This window comes from Danio rerio, chromosome 5 (genome assembly GCF_052040795.2).
Source record: "Danio rerio strain M-AB ecotype USA chromosome 5, GRCz13ab, whole genome shotgun sequence".
NCBI lineage: Eukaryota > Metazoa > Chordata > Actinopteri > Cypriniformes > Danionidae > Danio > Danio rerio.
The window spans coordinates 55,889,414-55,914,167 of NC_141025.1; the positions used below are offsets into that span (position 1 = coordinate 55,889,414).

Here is a 24,754-nt window from a genome sequence, read left to right on the forward strand (position 1 = left end):
TGTTAGAGGAAGGTGACATCTTTCTTTTTTAACTTTTGTGTGCTGTTAGGGATGTTTTCATCCACTCTGAAGTGATTTTAAGGCTTAATTTGGCCACAACTTTCAGCAAATGGAATGATTTTAGTGGCAAATAATATTTCGACACATATTTTGGGAAAACACTTTGGAAATTTGTAATAATTCAACAATACACTCTGGGCACACTTACTACTCTTTCGTTATGTTAGTGGCTGTTTTTGCTTGATCTCCATTATAATGAAAATATTTGTTTGCGAAGCCATGACAGCATATAATCATGTTTTCTTTATTGTTGTTGCTTTTTCCTGTTGGAAAGAGGTACAATTTTGTAATTTTTACTGCTGATCATCAAATGCAGTGCAAAAATGCTTAGCTCCTGGTTTAAACTATATGGAGTATAGTGTGTGTGTGTGTGTGTGTGTGTGTGTGTGTGTGTGTGTGTGTGTGTGTGTGTGTGTGTGTGTGTGTGTGTGTGTGAGAGAGTGCTTTGTGCACTTATCTGGATATGGTTGAAAAAAATCAAAAATAAGCAGCACAGCTCTCAAAACATACTACACGCAAGTGTATTCATGCACACACTATATTTTGTTGTTTTACTCCATAGAACTCCATATAAAATTCAGAAACTTATCTGCAAAGACCTAACAAAAGGGTTAATGATGAAAACTGATGATCAACAGTAAAAATTTCCAACAGGAAAAACACCAACAAACAAGACTGCATGATTTTTTGGTGTCAAGGCTTTGCAATCCAAAAATATCGTTATAATGAATGTAAATGGGGCGATAAGTGCCACCAATATGAAAGGGTAGTCAATTTGAACAGTACACAAGGGTTAAATAGACTAATTAACAATGCAATGCCAAGCTAAAGCAAACAATGTAATGCAAACACATGGTACAGAACAGGTCAAACTGATCTGACATGTTGATTCGAATACCATGGTAACAATTAATACAACACAAACACAAAAGAGCTCTATTATTAAAGTCTTCTACCTGGCCCCCATCTTCACGGAGAACTGCAGTAAGGCTTGAAAAAGGAGAGCGACCGGTGATTTGCCCATTTTTAAAACTTCACCTGTGGCTTCAGAAACCAGATCCTTCCAATCAGAAACGCCAACACCTGCCTGTAACCAAAAGTGAAGTTGGATATATTTAAGTAGTGTTTACTTCAGTAGTTTTGGTGTATCAACTTTATGAAATAGAATGAGTAACTAGAAACAAAAGTCTTATAAAACAAGAATTTTAGATATATTTTAGCTGGCACAGTTCAGACTAATATATGACTGGAGTCGGGATACACTAAAGGCTGACACACTTTAATTAAAAGTAATGAAAGGCGAGCCACAAAGTGTCTAATTCAATTTAACAGGCAAAGCTGCAGTCAGCTAAAATAAAGGCAATAAGCTGACAGTTAAAGACGGGAGGAGAGGAGGAGAGACAAAAAGAAAACGAGAGGGAGAAAATGTGCAAGAGAGAAGCCTGAAGGCGCTGTAAGAAGATTAGCCCAAAATTATTGGCCTTTTTTATTAGCCATCACACAGACACTAGAAGCAAAAAGCAACGGAAAAAGTCACAAATGTGTCAAATTTGTAACGTAAAAATTATTTATATATTTGCCTATGCTAGTTATTCGTTTTGAATAAAATGTTTATTTGTCTTTATGTTAGAAATTTCTAATAAGAATATAATTTAGTGTTCATTTGGAGAAAATGAAAATAGGTCGGTATGATTTTGTTTTCAGATTTTTGATTACTTCACAAACTCTCACTGGCAACTTTATAAGGTACACCTTACTAGTACCAGTTTGGACTCCGAGTTTTGGTGAGTCTGTGCGAACTGTAGCCTCAGTTTCCTGTTCTTAGCTGACAGCAGTGTCAGTTAAGTGTCTTCTCCTGAGTGTAAGGTGTTGTCTTCAGCTGCTGTAGCCCATCCGCCTCAAGGCTGGATGTGTTGTGCGTTCAGAGATGCACTTCTGCATACCTCGATTGTAACAAGTGGTTATTTGAGCTGTTGCTTTTCTATCATCTCGAGCTAGTCTGGCCACTCTGGCATCAACAAGGCATTTGCACCCACAGAAACGCCACTCACTGGATATTTTCTCTTTTGCAGGCCATTCTCTGTAAACCCTAGAAATGGTTGTGCATGAAAATCCCAGCAGATCAGCAGTTTCTGATATACTTAGACCAGCCCATCTGGCACCAACAACCATGCCATATTCAAAGTCACTTAAATCACGTTTCTTCACCATTCTGATGCTCAGCCTGAGCTGCAACTGATCGTCTTGACCATGTCTACATGCCTAAATACATTGAGTTGCTGTCATGTGATTGGCTGATTAGAAATTTGTTAACTTTATAATTTGTACCTTATAAAGTGGCCGCAAATGTCTATTATTTCAGACACACATACTGCATTATATTTTTCTTTCTTCTGATATTTAAGGACTATAAACATGGAACATTTTATACTGACTAGTCATTTTCTGCAAAAACATGTACACACTTAAGGGAAATCTAGAGCACCCATTATAACCAAGTGTTTTTATGAACTTTTTTTCCGCTCATAAAGGATGTAATTATCTGATAGAAATAATTATTTAATATAATAATATAACAGTTCAAAAAGTTCAAGTTCAAAAGAGCATGTATTTGAAATTAAAATCTGTTTATAGCATTAAAAACTTCTTTCTTGTGCCTTTTGATCCATTTGTGTCCATGCAGAATATAATCCTTAAAACATTTCAAATCATCGTACTGACCCAAAACTTTTGAACAAACTAATTTAACTTTCAAAGTTAAATGAACCAAATACATAAGTTTAAACACAGAGTTATCTGACAAGATTTAGGTTGAGTGTGATGCATGTCTGAACTGATCTTGATCTTTTTATAGCCATTTATCCGTCTAGACTGTGTTTCATGGAGATCTCATGAGTTCTGTTGTGAACTGCGTCCTAAAAAAACCGTTCCTCTCTGTCTCACAGACCATTAGGACAGGATTCAGACTGCAGCTGTCATATATTTAAGTTTGAAATCCCACAGTAAACACTTTGGTTGTGCAGAGTTTGAAAGCTGTCTAGAAGAATTATATAAATAGATTTTGAATGATGTTACTTAAGCCATTTTACACAATTCCATATCATGAAACTAATTTCTCCTAATTTGGTAAACTTTCTAAATTAAAAAAGTAGGACAGTATATACAGAGGTCCCATTTTGATTTAATTCAATTTTATTTATTTATGAAATCTATTCTTAGTTTGTCATTTGATTCAGCGAATACAGATTTATAGAAACAATATTGCTTTTCTTCTTGGTTTTTATTACGATATACAGTATTATGATGATATTGACATACTTTCACAGGTGTAATAACAAAAAGAACTCTACTTTTTTGGTCTAATGCTTTTTTTAAAACAAAACTGAAGGCATTATTCAGTTAATGTCAGTAAGTATTCACCTTATTCTTCGCGTACGAGCAGGAGCAGTCATTTGAATCTTTTTGGCTTGAGACTTCCAGTCTCAGTCACTTCCATTCATTTTTAGATGTTAAAACAGCAGGTTCTGATCGTTCTGCTGCTTGATGTTGCAAATTGACATTTTTTTTACTCTCATATGCTTCTGCTATGTTTGTATAATCATGCAAACCCTTGTTTGTAGAGCAAGTAGTTTGAACGTTTCCTGCGGTTTATTATTCCAAGTCATTTCTTTAATAGGCAACTGAATTAGAAACGAGCGCATTGAAGCATAAGGTCAATACATTAACCAACATCAAAAGTGATAAAAAAAAACAAGTCTTTTACAGAAGTTTGGTTTTTAATTTTGCTGAGATTTATAAAATTTTAGCTACAATAAATAAAGTATTATTAAACATTAACTAAATAAATGTACATAATCTACAAGTAATTTAACTTTAGTTTTATCTGTTTGTTTAAATGAACTATACAACAATTTGAATATTTAAAAAAATGTATACAGAAAGTTTTAAAGTTTCATCAATAACAAAATCATATCAACATGTATCATAATCATATCATTTATATTGTATTAGTGACTTTAAACTACTGATATAATACAGTGAATTTCAGTTTAGAAATACTGAATTAGATTTAATTATTTAATTTTAATTAGCAACCGACTTGTAAATGAAGCTCTTATTATTGGAAAAAAAAAATCGAAGCTTTTGAGAATCAATACTGAACCGTCAATAGCCCTGATTAAAACTGTTATGCATGTTCTATATAATATTAGTGAAAATTGGCATAATTCTGCTATTGACATTTCTAGAAAAAACAGTGAATTCCAGTTCATAAGTGGTAAATTATTAATTAAAAAAATCAATCTGTACACAAAACATTTCAATAGAACAAGTTATATAAAGCAAAAAGAAATAAATTGATTCACAGCTTTGAAAAATCAATATTGAATCAATCACATGTCTTATAATTGTATATGTCTGATGAATCTGTGCATTTTGCTTAACATCCCAGTGAAAGATTAATCTGTTACTCACCAAACATGGTGTCAGTGCTAAAAGTGAAAGTCGGAGCAGGCTGCTCATCTTGCCGCTGTGGTCCCCAAGCTGAGAGGCCAGCTGAAGACTCTGTTTATAAGCCACCGAGGCCTGAGCCAGCAGACCCTGAGAGCGGTAAACCTCAGCCAACCACTGAGGAAACAATAAGATTAAATCAACAACTCTATTTATCACATATGTAAACTTTTGTTAAAGGGATAGTTTACCCAAAAATATAAAAAATGTTCAATTATTTACCCTCAAGCAATACAAAACATTTATGCGTTTCTTTCTTCCATTGAAGAATGAGCATAATCACAAGGTACGCTACACTACAGTATGCTATTGTTCAATTAAAACCACCCTTAAACATTGCTGCCATTTTTTTCAATAAAGTTGTCGGTTCTCATGACAAATTGAGAAAAAAACTATAGTATCTTAAATTAAATTGAATGAATTATATATACAATCTTATAGAAGTATATATAAAACCTTTTAAAATGTTTCCATTTTTCACTGTAAAAAACTATATGCTTGTTACCACATTTGATGTGGTGTGCATTGAAATAATAACAGCTTTTGAGATTTGAAAATTACACCCCTTAAAATTGCAATTTCGGTTTAGAAACGATTAATTGGGCAGGCCTAGAATAAAAGATTGAAGAATAAAAGGTGCAGCCTTTTTGACTCTTCTAAAGCCTACAAATGCCATAAAATGTTTCTTGTTTATCTAAAAAAACGCTGCTAAAGTCATATATTCTGAGAATGTCTTTTATTTAACTTCAATTGTTTTGTCAGAAAGTCTCAAAGTATGCGCCCATGGTCGAAATGCAACCTCTGGTGAACAGTAGCAGACTTCGAAATGAGACGCAGATTTGCAGTGATGAGCAATTTTTCTGTTTGCACCAGACAAAAAATGACAAAAAATTAAACACAGCCATTTAAAAGCACAGAATATGCACTCACTCATAAAATTGTAAGGTTTATAATCTAATTAATAAATATTAAACCTCTTTAACATTGTTAAATGTAGATGCTCAATCACTGATATGTGTTGGTTTACACTGAGTCACAGTTCTGAAGTTTATTTTATTTTGATTATTTTAATATTCTATATTTTTTTCAAGATCTGATGTGAACTATCTGCTGCTGCTTTCAGTAGTTTGGCAATAAATGTCATGTAAAATGGCATTCAAGCTCACATTGTTAGCATTTAACACTGAATAAAGCATACAAGGTGTACCTGAGGTGATTTTTGTCAGCTTTCTGTTGTTTACCTGTGAGAAATAGAAGCCGTTTCTAATATATATTAATTTCAGGCGTTGGTTAGAACAAAAACTCCTTTTAATATGGAAAATATTCCTTCTATTGCATGCCGTTGCTTTTATATAGAACACAGTTTAAATCAGCCTTTAGGATCGATCCTCAGACTTGCTGCTGTTTGGTCCTCAATCTGGCAACCTGAGTTTGATTGTGCTTTGATCCAGGAAAGCAATCCTAGTTCCACCACTGGGTGCCAAACTTACAAACTGCACCTTTAACATTTTTGGTCAATAATTCCATGTAAATCTATCTCTTTTATCAGTATAAAATATTTGTCAATTTCACTGAAATATCCTACATTATTAAAAGGAACAATCCAATTTTTTTGAAAATATGTTAATTTTACCTGCAGTTAAACAGGCTTTAACAGTGATCATTTTATAATCCATTCAGTTAATATCAGGGTATGGCAGGACTCTTTTAGCTTAGCTTAGCATAGGATAAATCTCTAAATCAGATGTGACCATTAGCATCTCGCTCATTCTTTTTCCAATTACAATAATTTTGTTATTGGAAATTGTATTTCCTAATTTTCCTAAAGCTTGACCCTTTTGTAGTTAGATCATGTTTTAAAACAGACAAATAATAAAAAAAAAATGCTTTTTTCTAGGTCGATATGGTTAGGAACTATACTCTCATTCTGCTTTAATAATCAAGAAACTTTGCTGCTATACCATCTTGTATCAATGCAGATCCAATGATTATTATGTTATATATATATTTCAGCAACTGGCAATAGTTCTCAGCGAGGTAACTAGATAACAGCGCTCTGTAATACTGGTGCGCTAGCTGCAGTCATAGATGGCAGCAAAGTTCCTTGATTATTACGCCAGAATGACAGTATAGTTTCCATACATAAAACAACTTGCATAATAGCAACTTTTTCATTTTCTTTTGGCCTTAGATCATAATGGTCTTATCTAATTCAATGCTTTATGCTAAGCTAAGCTAACAGTGTGTACTAAATAGGCTAAATTTAATCAAAACTGGTAAAATGCAACAGTATAACTCTATGTGACTAGTAAAACTCTATGTGAGCCTCAGGAATTTAGATTGTTCCTTTATAGCAGGCGTGACCAACCCTGTTCCTGGAGATCGACCTTCCTGCAGATTTTAGTTGCAACCCAAATCAAACACACCTGCCTGTAATTATCAAGTGCTGTTCAGGTCCTAATTTAAAGGGTTAGGTGTGTTTGATCAGAGTTGGAGCTGAACTTTGCAGGTAGGTTGATCTCCAGGAACAGGGTTGAGCACCCCTGCTTTATTTACCTTATTCTCCGCATTCGAGTGGGCGCTGACATTTAAATCTTTTTGCCTTGAGACTTCCGGTCTCATTCACTTCCATTCATTTTTTGACATTAAAAACTGCTCATTACGCTGCTTGATGTTGCAATTTTATATTTTCTTATTATATTATTGTTCTTGGTCTGTATAGTCATGCAAACACTTGTTTGTAGAGCAAGTAGTTTGACCGTTTTCTGCCGTTTATTATTCCTAGTCATTTTTCCCATAGGCGACTGAATCGGAAGTTCTAAGACAATCGCAAAAACAGGCGCACTTCCGCATTTTAGAATTAGGTCAATAGCATAGGTCTCAAACTTGATTCATGAAGGGCCGCAGCTCTGCACAGTTTTGCTCCAACCCTAATCAAACACAGCTGATCCAACTAATTAAGGTGATCGAGACTAAAAGAGAACTTTTAACAGGTGTGAGTTGGAGGTGGTTAGAGCTAAAATGTGCAGAGCTGTGGCTCTCCAGCAATTGAGTTTGAGACAATTGCTTTAAAAGGTTTCATAAAATTAACCTTAAACATTCAGACCAAACCTTTGGATTAAAACAGCAAAAATAAAAATCTTTTGTCTACACACAGTAAGAAAATCAGTCGGACCCCTTGCCCCATTCAGTGAAATAGATTGTGTACGTACATGCCAGGCGGCCACTGATGTGTGATTGGCCATGACAGCAGCACTGAGCTGATCCAGCACTGCCGGAGGAATGCAGCTACCAGCCTCAGACAGCAGGAGGCGCTCACACTGAACCTGCCTTAACATCAGGAACACCACAGGATGCTCTGGAGAAACACTCAGAACCTGACAGAGCAAGAAAAAAGGTATATAAACCATTAAAAGTGCAGAGTAATAAACTATACATAATGTAGATGAAAACAATGTTATCATTGTTATGAATTTACCGCTTCTCGATTACATTTTTAATACATACATTTTTACATTTTAATGGTCGCAAAGTAATTTTATATTTAAAAGAGATGAAATAGATTGAAACTACATTTGCTGCCTATGAAAGATGAGGAAGCTCTCTGACTTAATTGAAAATATCTTTATTTGTGTTTTAAAGATAAATGAAGGTCTCAGGGGATTGGAACAACATGAGAGTGAGCAATTGATAACAGATTGAATTTTTTGGGAGAACTAATAGCTTTATGTCTTCTGGCGGTGTAAATTTGTGAAGATTTTCTTGGCTCAATTTAGGACCAATTAAACAATGATTAAAAAGAATTGCTGCGGACCATGATGCAAAAAGTTAAAGCAGTTCTAAAGGCCAGTCAAGAAGTCAAGACTATAAGTAAATCAAATCTAATCAGACAATCTTGTAAAAACTGGTAACATGGTAAGTAAATAAATAAATACTACTTAAATATTTTCTTACATGTTCACTGATATAAGACAGCATATTCAGACTACACTGTACTTTTACAAAACTGGTTAATTCAGATAAATGATTCCTAATCACGTTCATAAAGGAAATACTAAAAATAGTAACACACTTTAATAAGCTAATCAAGATAGCAGGATTATTAGAAGTTTCCAGAGAGGAGTTTTGGGACATTTTAAACCTAAACTCTACAGGACATTGGCCCATAAGCAGCACAAGTAGATACTCCTGCACTACAGATACACTCCTAGTGTAACAGCGCTAGTGTTTTGAGTAGACAGATACAGCCACAGGAGATACATTGGACAGACAGTGCCTTGTTTGCTATGGAAATGGGTACATGGTTCTGCTCTGAAGCCCTAGAACAGGACAACCTGTCTGTGCCTGAATCAGGCAGGAGTGCCACATAAATGGGGAACAGCATAGCACTCACACAAAGAGAGAGAGTGTGTGTACATGTGTCGGTTTGTACCTGAGAGCAGAGAGCCTCCGCCTGGTCATACTGGCCGCTCAGTTTGAGTCCAGTCACAGCCTGCTGCAGCACCCACCCTTCCAGAGCCTGAGCCAAGAGCCCGTCCTCTCCCTGCAGACCCTTCACTGAGAGCAGACCGCACACACAACACAGCTATTAGTTTTGTTTATTTTTCTTTTAAACACCTTTAGCACATAATGTGATATTTTGCATATATCAAAATAAATGAATGAATGGATTACAAGAAACTATACAATTAACAATGTTAAAATTGTTAATATATCAAAATATGCAATAAAAACATTTTAAATTAAAGGAAACTGTCAGTGTGTCTTTGTCTGATAAACAGCACAGTGACAGACGTGAAGAAAGCAGATCTCACGTAATGTTTGTGAGAAATACCACAGTAAAAACTTTTCCAATGATTATTTGATGTATTTGGTGTAGAGTTAATTTAAGCCTTTATGTGATGAGTCACACAATGTCCTTACAAAGTTCACGCACACACATCAGACATACACACACAGTGCACGCATTTAACTTTGAACAGTTTTGCACAGCAAATGTGACATAATACATGTTAATATTCACTGCTGTATGTATATCAGTTATGTTAATGTACAAAATAAACCTGATTTAACGTCAACAAACCGTTACTGAAGTGTCTTCTTTTATAACTGACATACAGTACGGCTGTGGGGATAATGTAAAGACAGTGAAACTGCTGTAATTCATTACAAAGATGCACTGTTTTAAAAACGTTTTAAACTTGTAAAACTAAATCTTGATCACATTTGATGATGATTGATGATCACAGAGAGCTTAACATATCTTTCAATCCTAGTTGCTTTGCGCACGTCCTGTCTTGTTGATATGATTATATATGTTACAATGAAGCCATGTTAATACGCTGCTGTAAATCAATTCGAATGGGGGATAAACTGCACTTCTTTGTGACGTTGTGGTGGGCCTCAAACTGGGAGGGATTTAAGTCCTATTTTAACCTCAGGAAACTTAAAAAAAAAAAAAAAAGTTATTGTGTTTCTATCAGTCAGATGTGATGGTGGACACGTTATACCTACACACAGTTCTGTCCAAATAGCTTGCAAAGGATGATTTTCATCATAGGTGCCCTTTAAATTAGAAAATTTCTAAATTATAAAACGTATTTGAATTTTTGAGCAAGATGCTAATGGTCTAATCTGATTCAATGATTTATGCTAAGCTAATTCAAAAATGATAAAACTCAACTGTTTAACTCTAGGGATCCTGTAAAAGGAGCCTTAAAATAGTGTAGTGTTCCTTTTACACAAGAAAAGAATTCTACAATACATTTAGAAGATTTAATAAACAACCATGTGTAAGTCTTGGTATGACCTTGGTATGAATAACACCTTGTAAAAATAACTTGGTCATACATGGAGTTAAAATTCACAAAACATATTCTTTTTTACACTAGGATTTAGATCATAAAACTCAATTTTGTGTCATTCATCCCATTCTATCTCCCACATGTCACTTATGCAAAACGTTTATGACAGGCTTGAACAGAATTTAACTGGGTGAAATATTCAAGTTAAGAGCCCATTTTTGCACCGATATCTCAGGACCAATGTGACCTGGAACCCAGCAAAAGAAGACACTGAAGTTTTTCTTGGATTAACAATCTTCTTTGCACATAACGTACAGACTTTTAAACATATTTTTAACAGCACAAACAGTATGAATTCTCTTTTATTCTCCCTAAAGCTGCCTTTATTGGAAAAATAGTGTACAAACTACTGTAATGATGTACACAAACTGAACACTTAGTTCTCACTGACCTTTTTCAGACACCAGGGCCATGTGTGCCCTCTCCAGATCTTCTCTGTGTGGGGTGGAGCCTGTGAGGAAGCATGCAGTGTTCTCTGTGTGACAGGCAGCCATTAGCCCCGCCCACCCAGCAGGATCATCTGCGTTTGTCAAACAGAGAGAAAGACAGAAGACACACAGATCAGTCTTACACTGAATCACTGTCATCCTACCTTTGACGGAGATTAATATTCCATTTGGCTGATATATTGGCGTCTCCTCTCTCCACTTTTTATATCTCTGAATATAGTCTTGGCACTTACTTCTGCTGACTCCTGCTGGCGTGTTTAATGCAGAGTTCTCAGTATCCAAATGGAACTTTTTCATTATTATGGTTATAGAAGTTTGTGTTCTGGCCAAAACTGTATTAACACGTTTTTGAACAAGAACACAAAGCTCATTACAACAGTTTGACATAAATCCTCATATTGTTGCGTATTTCAGGGTTCCCACACTTTAAAGCCAACAATCCAATCAATTCTGAACAGAACAAAAAAATGTCCCGCCCTTTATATATTATTTTATTCCTATAGAGAAAAATAGACAATTGCATTTTCTGCTGAGCAATTAAGTTTTAGACATTTCAAATGTTGAACTTTCAAAAAAAACTTTCAGAATTGAGCACAAGAAAAAATCCAATCTCATCTCGGAGGACCCTCATTATGCATATGAGTGGTCCAGAGACAAAGAAAATCTACCACTCAAAACTTTGCCATGAAACCATTGGTCAGTCAGTAGAAAATGGGTGTGACTTGACCCATAGTTAAAATCCATTTTCTCCCCTGATTCTGGGCAGAAGGTCTCGGAAACAAAAAGTCCCCAGAAGTGCCCCTGAGGGGGCAGACTGCGCTTCTGTACCCACGTGACTCGCCTGAGTCCACGTTTTATTATTTTCTGGCAAACTAAACTCAGTTCAAAGTTTGCGTCTCGCGTATCCTCCAATCTGCATCGCAAGCTACAACCATCAAGAAAGGACTTCTTCAAGGACTCCATCTTCCAACACATTAGAGAAACTCGCATAAAGACAGAAAGCCCCACTAAATCCAGGTATTTAGTTATGCGTTAAAGCTGTGACCCTTATCAAAAAGGTGTTTTTATCTTGGTGGTCCTTAATAGTTGTGTGGAACTGAGGTAGATTTGCTATTCTTTCATCTAAACTCTTTATTTTCTCGCTTGCTTTCTTTTCTATGTTTTGTTGTTTTGTACGTTTGTTTGTTATATGTTAGACTAGTCAATAAATCAGGCTATAACCACATTAGATTGTTTTTGTTTGCCTTACAGAAAAAGTAACAGATTTTGCTACAAGGTGGTTTAAGTTTATCAAAACTTGTAAATTGATTAATCTACTTCACAAGAAGTAGTTATAACTCCCTTTCTAAATAGATAAATAATTACAGAGTTCGCTCAGACAAGCGGGCAAGGTCATTGTTGGTCAAATTAGCTATAAGTTAATTCAGAATATTAATAATTATCAATAACTCGTTATTATTGAGCATTTTTGCCATGATGACAGTAAATAATATCTGACTAGATATTTTTCAAGGCACTTCTATACAGCTTAAAGTGACATTTAAAGGCTTAACTGGGTTAATCAGGTTAACTAGGCAGGATAGAGTAATTAGGCAACTCACTGTTTAATGATGGTTTGTTCTGTAGACTATCAAAAAATACAGCTTAAAGGGGCTAATAATTTTGACATCTTAAAAAGTTTTTTTTTTTTAAACTGCTTTTACTTTAGCCAAAATAAAACAAATAAGACTTTCTTCAGAAGAACAAATATTATCAGACATAAAGTGAAAATTTCCTTGCTCTGTTAAACATCCTTTGGGAAATATTTAAAAAAGAAAAATAAATTCGAAGAGGGGCTAATAATTCGCACTTCTGATGTATTAATTCTGATGTTTGATTCTTCATGACTCACATGACTTAAGAGCTTTGGTGTAAACAAATACTGCACATTCATTAATACTGTCGTTTACATAATGAGTAATGTACAAACAAAAGAGCTAATCATCACACGACTACAGCTTTGAGAAAATGGGATTTTGATAGAAATATGGAAACTTGAGCTTAAGAATTGGGATTGCACATGCCAATTGGCTTTACCAACCAGAAGCTGAAACTATTTTTAATGCTTTCTGAGCACTTCATTAAAATAAACACCATGTTTTTGATCATGATCTGCCATTTTAAAACATGTTCTCTGAATGTCCGTTTGTCATGCAACTTTTGCCACATTCAAGCAGATTGGATTTAGTCTTGCATGAACCAAATAGCTGTTCAGAGACATTACAAAAAAAGGCTCCTTTCTACTAGATCTACTAATAGACCACAGAACTAATGATTCTAGATCTGGGGTTTTCAAACTCAGTCCTGGAGGGCCGGTGTCCTACATATTTTAGTTTCAACCCCAATTAATCACACCTGAAACAGCTAATCAAGCTCTTTTTGGGTAAACTAAAAACTTCCAGGCAGGTGTGTTGAAGGAAGTTGGAGCTAAATTATCCAGGACACCGGCACTCCAGGACCGAGTTTGGACACCCCTGTTTAGATAAACTGGAAATTATGATTTGTTTTTGTCTGTTTAAAATAGAAAGATTAAGAATCCCTTAACATAAACCAAGTAAACCAATCTAAACACTAAACCAAGTAACATTTCATTTACTAGACAAAGGATCATAAAAAAAAAGTTACAAAATAAAATAGTTTATTAATTTGAATTATAATTATTTTAAATCGATTTGAAACTGTTTTTAAAGATCAAAAGTGCACGCGTTATGTTTAGATCAAACTGCTGTTTTGAAAAGTTACAGTTTGACATACAACTTGTGTCTTTTTGTCATTTGGACATTTCCACATTTAAGTAGACAGAATTTAGTCTTCAATGAAACAATCTAGTACTGTGGTCTACTATTAGTCTGGTTTATGGAATTATGGCCTCTTGAACACTTATTTCAGAATTTTGTAGAGTTAGTGCAATTTAATTATTTAATTTTGCCAGAGAAAATAGCTGCATGATTCTGGGTACTAAAGAAAAATTATGATTCTCTTACAAACCGAACAAACTAACATTTATTTTAATAGAGAATGATAAAAACATTACAGTGTATTAGGGGAAGTGTATTCATAAGATATTTTAATTATTTGATTTCATTTTTGAAATCCCTCTGAATTAATAGCTCAATATTTGCGTAGTTGAAAAGATCTAATACTGAAGCTAACTTATAAACAAGCATGACATCTGCTCTCTCTGGATCAATGACATAAGAACACGGATATCAATGTTTGTTGTTATCATTACAGCTAATATAACAGCTAAAACAGATCATGCGACTGTTTGAATTGAGATCTTGTTTTTGTTTTATTAATCCTGCAGCTCAACCTCAATAACTGATTCCGGGTGTGTAAAATTATCTAGACAATTTCCATGAGAGCAACCTGAATATTTTTAGTCAGATGCACAACAGTGATACACAACATTAGTGAAGGACAGAGGAAGACTGGGGATCAGTTTACCTGGGCAGAGCAGCACGGCTCTCTGGATTGTTTTCAGAGCGTTGCGTCTTCTGTCCTCACCAGAGTGCCGGCCTGAGGCTAGTTGATTCACTCCACTGTACAGTAACGCCCTCTACAGATGGAAACATTTCAGCTCTTACAAACACATCTTAACTTTTGACTTCATCCACAAATGTTAAACTGTGTGAAATCAAAAGATAATTCATTAAAAAAAGGGGTTTTCTAGAAATCTTCAATCAAAGTCTGATCATTTGCAACTTGAAGTTGTAGTTCTTATCTGTTGACGTCAGTTTGATGACTTCACCCACAGTATTCTTAACCATAATGATTTTAAGGTTAGTTTGCTGCAAAAAAAAAAAATATGCGCAAAAAGAAAGGCTGGGCCTCTACTCAATTGTCCATTTAAAGGTCCTGTAAAATTAAAATAATGTTTTTATATATGTTTTAAATGACTGATATAAACATCCAGAGCTTGCAGTTTGTCATTTCCATCTGAACCAGGTGAGCCAAAAATGTTTGTATGAACGAACAAAAACCAAAAATCATTGAGAGCTGTGGGCTGGAGGTAAATATACTAAACTATATTACATTTAAGTTGCCATAGATAATCTCCAGCTTTGTTCATAATATTTAAAAATATACAGAAAATATTACTTTATATTACCTATTGTAGTATATTTTTTACAATTATAACTCATTACAATAAGAACAAAAACAATCACATTTATAGCAGTGGAATCATTGCTGAATACACTAGTCAAGCAGAATCTGCCTTTACTTTCATTTGCTCACTGATGTCTCTGCATTGTCTTTTATCAGTATGTACATTTAAGAAAAAGTCTAATTCATTTAAAACATTTCATTTCAGTTTTTTGTAGCTTTGCAATAAAACAAACAAACAAACAAACAAAATGCTACATTAAATTAGAAATGATCTTTTAACACTCCCTATTATTGTCCTTCGCTTCTCAGATGGGATGAAGGGCCAAATCAAAGGTTACCTTGGGCCAACCTTGGCATGGGGGCCCTATTTTGGGCATCTCTGGTCTAACGTTTTATTTTTCAAATAATTTTTTAGAGATTTGGTTTTAAACTATTATTATGATATAGGACAATGGAGATTTTATACAGGAAAGCATTAAGGGCAGAGAGAAGGGAAGGATCGGCAAAAAATCTTGAGCCAGGAATCAAACTCAGGTCACCATGAGCACTTCTGTGCTATATGTCGGCATACAGTACCACTAGGCTATTAGTGCCGACTGGATCAACATTTTTTCACTTCACATCATTCTTCATTTTCTCATCAATAATTCACTAATCAAATGCTCTTTAGTATCTGACATGCCCTGCCCCCTTTAAGGCATTTCTCAATTGCTTGTCAGTCGATGCGCTTAAACTTAACCACTCTCATTGGCAGGGCTGTGATAAAAAATAAAACGCTATTGGCTGTTTTTTTAAAGGGGGGGAGTTACTCTATGTCCCACCCTCTCCTCATGTTTCAGTTAAGATTGATTATAACATCGAATAAAAAAAACATTCATTCATTTAAAAACAAATCACAGGACCTTAAAGTTAAAAGTACATTAACAAACTGAAATGAAAGTCTCTGCAACGTCAGGACTTTAAGTTACCTTTCCAAGCGTCAAGCTGGCTTGACATGCCACATTGCCGGCCACAGCACCTCCCTATGAAAAAATGAAAGATATATGAAAATCCATCATTTATGTTCAGTGCTTTTCTAATAGATGAATTATAACTTTATGTAGGTACTGTAGATCTTCTGAAATTTAGTGTAAATGCTCACATCGGCTTTATTGGGGCAGTACTGTGGGACCAGTCTTGAGAGAAGAGCCCAGAGTGATGGATTTCCTGGGTTCCTTTAACACAAAAGATGTAAAAATCCATATAATAAAAAAAAAGCGTGCGTCAGAAGAAAGAGAGGCACGTTTGTGTTATTTGACTTCTGGGTTAATGCAATGATTCATAGTTTAATTCGATTAAAGCGTCTTCTCCTTAAGAGCGCTCTATTTAAAAAGAAGGACATTGAAAGGTCACTTGCTTTTGCACAAATAAAGAAGAGCATTTAATTTAATCAAAGTCCTCAATCTTCCACTCAACTAGACCAAATCAGGCCAGATAAATGTTCGATAATTGAAGTGTCTGAACTTCAGCTCAACAGCAAACCAATTAATTTAGTCTATTTTGATCCGAGTCCAGCTCTAAGCAGATTTGCAAGTAACAATGGACCATTTAAAAAAAACAAAAACAACAAAAAAGTAAATCAAAAATAATAATAAAAAGAAAACAACGAAATAAAATAAAACTAAATAAAATAGTAAAAAATATATGTATTTACAAAATAAAATATAAAAGTTAAACATTTGAAAATCTAAAATAAAATTTAAAAAATCAAAAAGTAAACAAATTCAAATAAAAAATAAATACATTTAAAAAAGTAAAATACAAAACAAAATAAAAACAAAACAAAACAAAATAAAATAAAAAAGTAAAAAAAATATTTAATTAAAAATGTTATTACATAAATTTGAAAAAGTTAAATAGACAAAATATAACAAGAAAATAAAATAAAAAATAAAAAACAAAACAAAACAAATTACATAAAAAATAATTAAATAACTTTGAAAAAGTAAAACAAAAAACTAAACAAAATAAAATTATTCAAAATAAAATAAAGAAGTAACAAAACAAAAAAATATTAAATAAATTTAAAAAAGTTAAAAAAAACTAAACTAAATAAAATTATGCAAAATAAAATAAAAAAGTAACAAAGCAAAACAAAACAAAAGATTAAATAAATAAAAATAATAGTTTAATAAATTTGAAAAAAGTTTTGAAAAAGAAAATCATATAAAACAAAATGTTTGTCAGTATTTTGACAACTGAAAACAGGTGTGCTGCTTAGCATTTTTGTAATATTTTTATTACAAATAAAATATATATAATTCAAAGTCATTTATATTTTATGTTACCAATTGTGCTGATATGCAGTTTTACACAAAATCTCAGCAATTAAACATAACACAATAATCCACAAAATCTATGAGGATCAAAATTCCTGGCCACTGACAATTCATAATGGTTTGCTTGGCATTGCTTATCACATATAGCTTAATATATTATATGTATTTAGGATAGCAGAATCATATTCTAATATAATATTACCCTGTACCTGTGTATAGCCCTGGAAGCCTCTCTGTGAACTCCACTGAAGTTGCCCTGCAGGGCCAGCAGAGTACAGGTGAGCAGACAGCGGTCCTCCACAGCGCTTCCTGCAGGCTCTCCCAGCTTCAGCAGCTCAGTGACAGTAGCACTGGCCAGAGTGACGTCTCCATGAACCAAACCCAGAGCACACAGACACTGCAGGCTCTCCTGGACCGGCTCTTTCAGCATGGAGCTACACACACAAGCATGAACAAGAGCACAAAGGATGTGCTTTTGACCACTGAAGCAAAGAATGTGTTATTTTGATACGGCCAGTAGAGTAGTTGGTTTACCATTTAAAGAGCAGTGTTTTGGCATGATCCATGCTGCCCAGCTTGTGTTGAATCAGGGCCAGTGCTGTGAGTATATAGGCCTTTTCCTTCTCAGTTGACGCAACCACAAGGGCTTTTTCATAGGCTGGAAAGGAGCACAAAAATACAGGTTTACATATTTTTTTCGTATTTTGGGCATGATTTGAGAGTATAGTGCTGTTTAATGATTATTCGTGACTGAGAACAAAATATAAGTGCATGAATATATCGAGTGGAGGCCAGCTAGCAAAATGCTATGCACATAAACCTCACTCCTCTGACCTTTAAAGGTGCTCTAGCGACAGACGTTAGAGGCCATGGTCTTTAGTCTCCTTGTTAGAGCAACCGACTCCCAGATCAGACCAGGTTGGGTACAGTAGGACTGGTGGGTTACTTGTGGGGGCTCGTCCGGGACGGAAAAGAAGTTTAGGGGAGTGAGTGTAACGGAGGCCAGCTAGCGAAGTGCTATAAAGGTAATACCTAACTCCTCTGTCCTCTAATGGTGCTCTAGCGACAAACGCTAGAGGCCATGGTCTTTAGCCTCCTTGTTAGAGCAATCCATAGATATATACACTAGATATCGCATATGGACCCTGAGTATGCGTCAATAGTGCCGCCATATTTGTACAGTGCTCCCGGGATGAGTGTCATTTAACCACACAAGTCAACACGTTGTATTACGGTGAAGATGCTGGACTTTACGGTTGTACGGGTGTAGTTACAAGCAAACAAAGAAAACAAAGCACAAAGGCTGAACATTTCATAGGTAAGATTTAGTTTTTTACGTTTTTGTATGTTATGAACTTTTAACAGGTAATGTTATTGATGATAACATATACAGTCACTTACTGCATTCACAATGAGGCAAAGTAGCACCAACTCACACTAAACACTCGACTTAATGTTTTATTGAATAAAATCAGCAAACAATGCAAAAGAAATATGACAACGAGATGCTGCGGTGCCAGAAACTTATATTACTGTCTGCTAGTGAACGAGTCGTTCATAATGGAGATTTATTTACAAACAAATCACTCCCTCCGTCAGTATGAGAACTAAAAGCAGGTGAGGACATGTGTTTCAGGACATGATTAGATCAAATGCAACAGGAAGGGTGGATAGTCAATTTCCATACACAAAAACAGAAGCTTTTTGTCAGGAATGCCTGTGCGATCACTTATCCATCAATCTAGAAAAGTGATGTAAAATAATAATTTTCGTAATTTATAAAAAAAAAAATTGCATACTGGCCTCCGGAAAAACTCCCGATAATAGATATATGTGTAAATGTGTATATCTCTTGCTTTGGATGGCCACAGTCTCCATGTACTAAAATGGTGGCTCTATTGAAGCATTCCTTCTAATAGATAACAACAGGGTAGGCGACATCTAATGTGTATACCTATGAGAGCAATCGACTCCCATGCGAAGAATATCCAGTTCGATCCCAGCTCAGACTGGGTTGTGTACAGTAGGAGCAGTGAGTTGAGGGGGGTTGAGGGGGTTGAGTTTAACGGAGGCCAGCAAGCGAAGTGCTATGCAAAAAGGTAAAATCTCTCTCCTCTGACCTCCAAAGGTGCTCTAGCGATGCTAGAGGCCATGGTCTTTAGCCTCCTTGTGAGAGTAACCAACTCCTTATGCAAAGAATCGACGGTTCGATCAGAGCTCAGAGCGGGTTGGGTGCAGAAGGCTCCAGATTTGGCTTCAGTACTGTCTAATCTAATGTATATGCACAAATATAGTATTGTATAGCTTACTATTTAAAATATGAGTTTAAAAGACAGATGATTATTTGAATCTAATAAGCTTAGTTTACAATGTTTACATTCTACTAACAATAAATCTCAAATATCAGAAATGACAACAGATTGTTAAGATTAATTCACTTGCTTGATAGATTTCACTAATTAATTTTCCTTCTGCTTAGTTCCTCATTTATCAGGGGTCGCCACTTACCTAACAGATTTATGTATTTTTAATTTTAGGTGGTTTTTGTAATGCGTTTTGTCTTTGGTAAAAGGATTTGTAAATTACATCTTTAGTGATTTTTCAACCAATAACACCGTCTTGTCCTAACAGGTGGATTTAGAGGGTTTTGCATAAAAAGCCTAAGTGGATTTAGCAAGTTGAGGAAAAAGAAAATTCACCTTGTTAAAAACCAAAGAATTGTCTAAAGTGACATTTACGAAAAAAAAAAAAAAATTATTTACAAGATAATAACCTTCTCATTATTTATAAAAATGAAACTGCTGAACCTAATCAGAGAAGCCTGATAGAAAATGATCATTTACAAGAAAAGAGGTCTGATAGATTTAGAGGGTTTTGCATCTGAACTCTTCATATACAAGTTATTTTTAAATAGCTTTTATTTTGTATCCCATTAGTCACAATTAATCGTTTACCAGAACTATATCAATAGCCACTCACCCTGAATGCTCTCTGGCAGGCGACCGATTCTAAAACAGGCGAGCGCCAACCCAATGAGATCATGCAGCTCCTCTAGTGGCGTGGAGCAATAAATGCGCACTGCTTCTTCCCACTGCCCATCATCACTGACAGCCACATTTTAAAATAAACATTATTTTGCACTGATAATGCAGATGACATTCTTATAGACAAAAGGTTTATTCTGATTTTCAATATTCAGTTATAGACAAACAATGATGACGTTTACCTGAGGGCACGTCCGTAACCCCTTAGAGCAAAGCTGAGCTTGTCTGTATGAAGAGACCCCTGAAGCAGCTCAACAGCTCTGTGGAGAAAATAATAAATCCACTGAGAAAATTTGTAATAATATTGTCTAAATCAGTGTCACAAATATTCAGCCGTGTAATATAGGCCAGGGGCTTTCAGGGACCCCGTATGAGGATGCCAGGGGATCAGTGGAAATATTTCGAAAAAAATGCTAAATTTACAAAAAAAAAAACATTATTTTATAAAGTTTAAGAAAGAAACAAATTAATATAGCTGGAACAAAACAATAAAAATAATAATAACAACATCCATAAAATATTTAAAATAATATTTAAGTATTTAAAAAACAACTCAAGATTAGATTTAAATAAATCACATAATATTTAACAAATACAAATTAGTATAAAATGAATAATAAACACTGAGGGGAACTAAATATTAAAATAAGTAACTATAAAAATGTGTAAAACACAATTGAATTATAAGTAGAAAAAACATCTCAGCATGAACATTGTCTTTATACAAGAAACTTTATAGTATTTTTTTAAAATAAATAAGATATAAATGTCTGCAATATTAAAAAACCAAAGATTAACCATTAAAATGAAATTATGTCAGGTAGCCTAATTATCTTTTTTGACATGTGTAATTAGCTAGAAAGGGCAAACCTGTGATAAGCCTCAGTGGCCTGTTTCCTGAGCTGCAGGTGTGTGTTCAGGTATCCGAGCATGATGAAGGCGTCTGGGTCTGTCTGAATCCTCTCTGGTGTGAAAAACAGAAAGAACACTGAGCTTCATTACCTCTCTTCATCTTTCAAATTTGTCACTGTCACATGATTAATTTCCTAAATATTCAATGGGAGACACATTTTTGAAATGCGTCTAGTCGTTACAAGTCATTCAAATCATTCAAGCCATAATGGGTTTTAAACCATTTCCAGCCTAAAGACGCTTTTATGAACAAAGAGGGTGGTGCATTATTTAAATCATAATTTTTTAACATTGCGTATTACAGTGCATATAGTACCATTTCAGCGTATTTACCTACTTTGAAAGTTAAAGATTTTAGGATATCAATAGCATACTGGTTGCACTTTAATAATCATTTTAATGGGTAAGACATGCACTTTATTTTAGCATTGGGTGAAGATGTTTATGTTTTAATCTAATGCAGTTTTACTGTATTTATTCAGATTACACATTAAAGGGATAGTTCACCCAAAAATGAAAATTGTGTCATCATTTACTCATCCTTCACTTGTTCCAAAAAAGTTTGACTAACTTTCTTCTGTTGAACAGCACTGACTTCCTTATTACTTTTGTTCCTACTGCAGATGTCAATTGCAGTTTTTTCACCAACATTTTTTTAGAATTTCTTCTTTTGTGTTCAACAGAAAAAATAAAATATAGGTTAAAAAAACTAGCATTTTTACTTACAATTACACTCCTAGGGATCTAATTTAACGATCTAGGCGAAGTCTAAAGCACATGGCACAAAAGCATTAAGGCCATATCTGAATCTACTTGCTATTTTAAAGACAGAAGAATAGACTGCATCCCAGCGCATGGTCTAACAGGGTTGTGCTTATTCTCCTAATTAGTTATGGGTGTGTTTTGAGCATAACGCACATTAAACCAATCAGAGTCTCGTCTTCCATTCCCTTCAAAAGTTTATTGCTCATTTCCTATTTAGATGGTGGACTCAGTAAGTGAAAAAACTGAACACTTCACTAGCAAGAAAACAGTTAAACAGACCATCTGCAGCGCAAGGATATAGAATGAGCCTCCTCCATTCGGCCTCTTTATTTTTAGTCTTTGCTTTACTCCTTTTCTTTACTCCAAACTGCACCAGAATTTGTTTGGAAATGACCTAAGATGAAATGAGATGAGCGCACCAGAGCACAGTGTTCACGCTTATTTAAATGAACTGTTTCATCAAAGCAATCCCACCAGAGTTTGTTTTTAATTAAACCAAACCTGCCAAGAGCCAAGAACACACCCTTAAGTGTTTAACACCTTAAGCCTGTTTGAACCGGAAGTCTTGTGGGCATCATTCCCTCATTGCAAACCCACGGTAAAAGAGGGTTTTAATATGCAGTTGCCATGAAAGCCCTCAGGTTGATATCAAATGAAAGACTGCCACTCCAAATGTGGAAGCAAATGGTCAGACTTTCATTGAAGATTACCTAAACAAACTATTTTGATCCATCTTTTCAGTAGATTAATTTGCATTTATTAAAGAGAGCTAACAAAACAAATATCGTAAAAATTTCCTTTCACATGGACTTTAAAAACCCTAAAACTTTTTTTTAATCCAGAGTAATGTGTCTGTGTTCTTACCAGTGTACTTGCTCAGAGCAACTTGAGCAGCAGAGACAGCGTTCATCTGGACAATGTTGTAGAGATACAGCTCTGAGTCTCTATTGCTCCTGTCCAGCAGTGTGGAGCAAACACAGTACGCATAACCCTTCACGCCTTCAGTCTAAACAGAACATAAAGCAATCATTTGAACACGAAGAAGAAATGATATACTACAATTCATACCTTTGTGGTCTTTTTTTAAAGCAATATCTCATTTTATCCATCAAGGCTGCAATAAAACAATCTAAAAGGACAGTCGAGACAAAATGTTTTTAAAAATGCTATATCCAAATAATGTTGTTGCTTTCTGTAGTATTTAAAAGAAAAAATTCACTGTATTTAACAGACAAAATCAGCAATATAGAATGACTTCTGAAGGATATTGTGACACTGAATGGTGGATATTTAGGGCTACAGAATGCACCCTGAATATACACTATATACAACCCCAAATCAGAAAAAGTTAGGACAGTTTGGAAAATGCAAATAAAAAAAGTGGTGAATTCCGAATTTACTTTGACGTATTTCATTGCAGACTACATGAACACGAAAATTTTCATGTTTTGTCTGTATATATGTTTATACAGAGTTCACTACAACACTGGGTGTTGTTTTGGTTTCAGAATAAATTTGAAGAATCTTTGATCTACATTACATGCTGAATACTAATACGTGCCCCCGGACCACAGAGATTCATATGAAAGCTAAAGAAATAAGTTTTCCACTGATGTATGTTTTGCACAGTTAGGAAAATATCTGGCAGAGATAAAACTATTTGAAAACCTGCAATCTGAGTAAAATCTAAATACTGAGTAAATTGCCTGTATAATAAATCTCCTAGCAATGCATATTACTAATTAAACATTTAATGTTTATAAAATATTTACTGTATGAAATACACTAAATGTTTTCACAGAAAATGACATTTACTTAAAATTCTAACAAACATTAACAAAAAAAAAACATTTATTTTTTCCCATTTAATGTATTCATGGTTATTCCCAAAAACATACCAGTTCAACATAAGACTGCTTTTAGCAAAGCCCAAATATCGGAATGATTCTAAATATTTAGAAATTAGTACACATACATGAGTGCTCAGTTCTGTGGTGTGTCTGAAAAGATCCATTGTGTCATAACTGCCAACTGTCTCAGCAATGAGGGCCTGTGTAACGAGAAAGATGTTAGATATGTTGCGAGTAGACCACTGGATTTTATATTAATTTTTGAACTTGTCACAAGTCTAAACAACTACCTGTCCGATCCAGCAATTCACATAAAGGGGCTCTAGAGACTGAGCAATCTTAAAGGCTTCATGAGAAAGCTAAAAAATAAAAATAAAAAAATAAAAAGACAAAAATTAGATTTAAATTAGAAAATTATTAGTGTGAGTGTAATTGTCAAGCTAATCCCTTAACCAACCTTACCTCTATATTTCCCTTCATCAGATACAAAGCACCAAGGTTGGTCCAGGCTACCACATTCTGAATAATAACCAGGAGATACAGTTAATAGCACTTATGTCAATTTTTTTTTTTTTTTTTTTTTGTCAATTATTTATCAAGTGATGTTTAACAGATGCAGTAAAAATCTCACGGTATTTTCTTCTTCCGAGAAAAGTCTTATTTCTTTTAGTTAAATTAAGCTGGAATAAAAGCAGTTTTATTGTATTTGTAAAAAATTAAGAACTATATTACTAGTCCCATTAAAAACAATGGGACAAAAACAACTTTTCCAATAACTTATTCTAACTTGCCTACACTGTAAACCATATCTGTATATTAGCAGTTTTCCATATT

The 24,754-nt window shown here is 34.5% G+C and overlaps 1 protein-coding gene across 1 annotated transcript in view; it reads right to left on the reverse strand.

Annotated features, from left to right (window-relative positions):
* The window catches only part of skic3 (SKI3 subunit of superkiller complex), a 49,413-nt gene that overhangs the window by 3,441 nt on the left and 21,218 nt on the right, over positions 1 to 24,754 (reverse strand). Inside the window, exons 23-39 of the mRNA XM_087254119.1 lie at positions 24,383 to 24,439; positions 24,211 to 24,279; positions 24,046 to 24,120; positions 22,935 to 23,076; positions 21,264 to 21,357; positions 20,576 to 20,653; positions 20,329 to 20,453; positions 17,884 to 18,007; positions 17,559 to 17,783; positions 16,173 to 16,245; positions 16,000 to 16,053; positions 14,369 to 14,480; positions 10,825 to 10,953; positions 9,002 to 9,126; positions 7,782 to 7,946; positions 4,534 to 4,686; positions 1,017 to 1,147 (exon numbers count right to left, since the gene is read on the reverse strand). Coding sequence (XP_087110245.1) covers positions 1,017 to 1,147; positions 4,534 to 4,686; positions 7,782 to 7,946; positions 9,002 to 9,126; positions 10,825 to 10,953; positions 14,369 to 14,480; positions 16,000 to 16,053; positions 16,173 to 16,245; positions 17,559 to 17,783; positions 17,884 to 18,007; positions 20,329 to 20,453; positions 20,576 to 20,653; positions 21,264 to 21,357; positions 22,935 to 23,076; positions 24,046 to 24,120; positions 24,211 to 24,279; positions 24,383 to 24,439 — 1,931 coding nt within the window. The remainder of the gene's footprint in view (positions 1 to 1,016; positions 1,148 to 4,533; positions 4,687 to 7,781; positions 7,947 to 9,001; positions 9,127 to 10,824; positions 10,954 to 14,368; positions 14,481 to 15,999; positions 16,054 to 16,172; positions 16,246 to 17,558; positions 17,784 to 17,883; positions 18,008 to 20,328; positions 20,454 to 20,575; positions 20,654 to 21,263; positions 21,358 to 22,934; positions 23,077 to 24,045; positions 24,121 to 24,210; positions 24,280 to 24,382; positions 24,440 to 24,754) is intronic.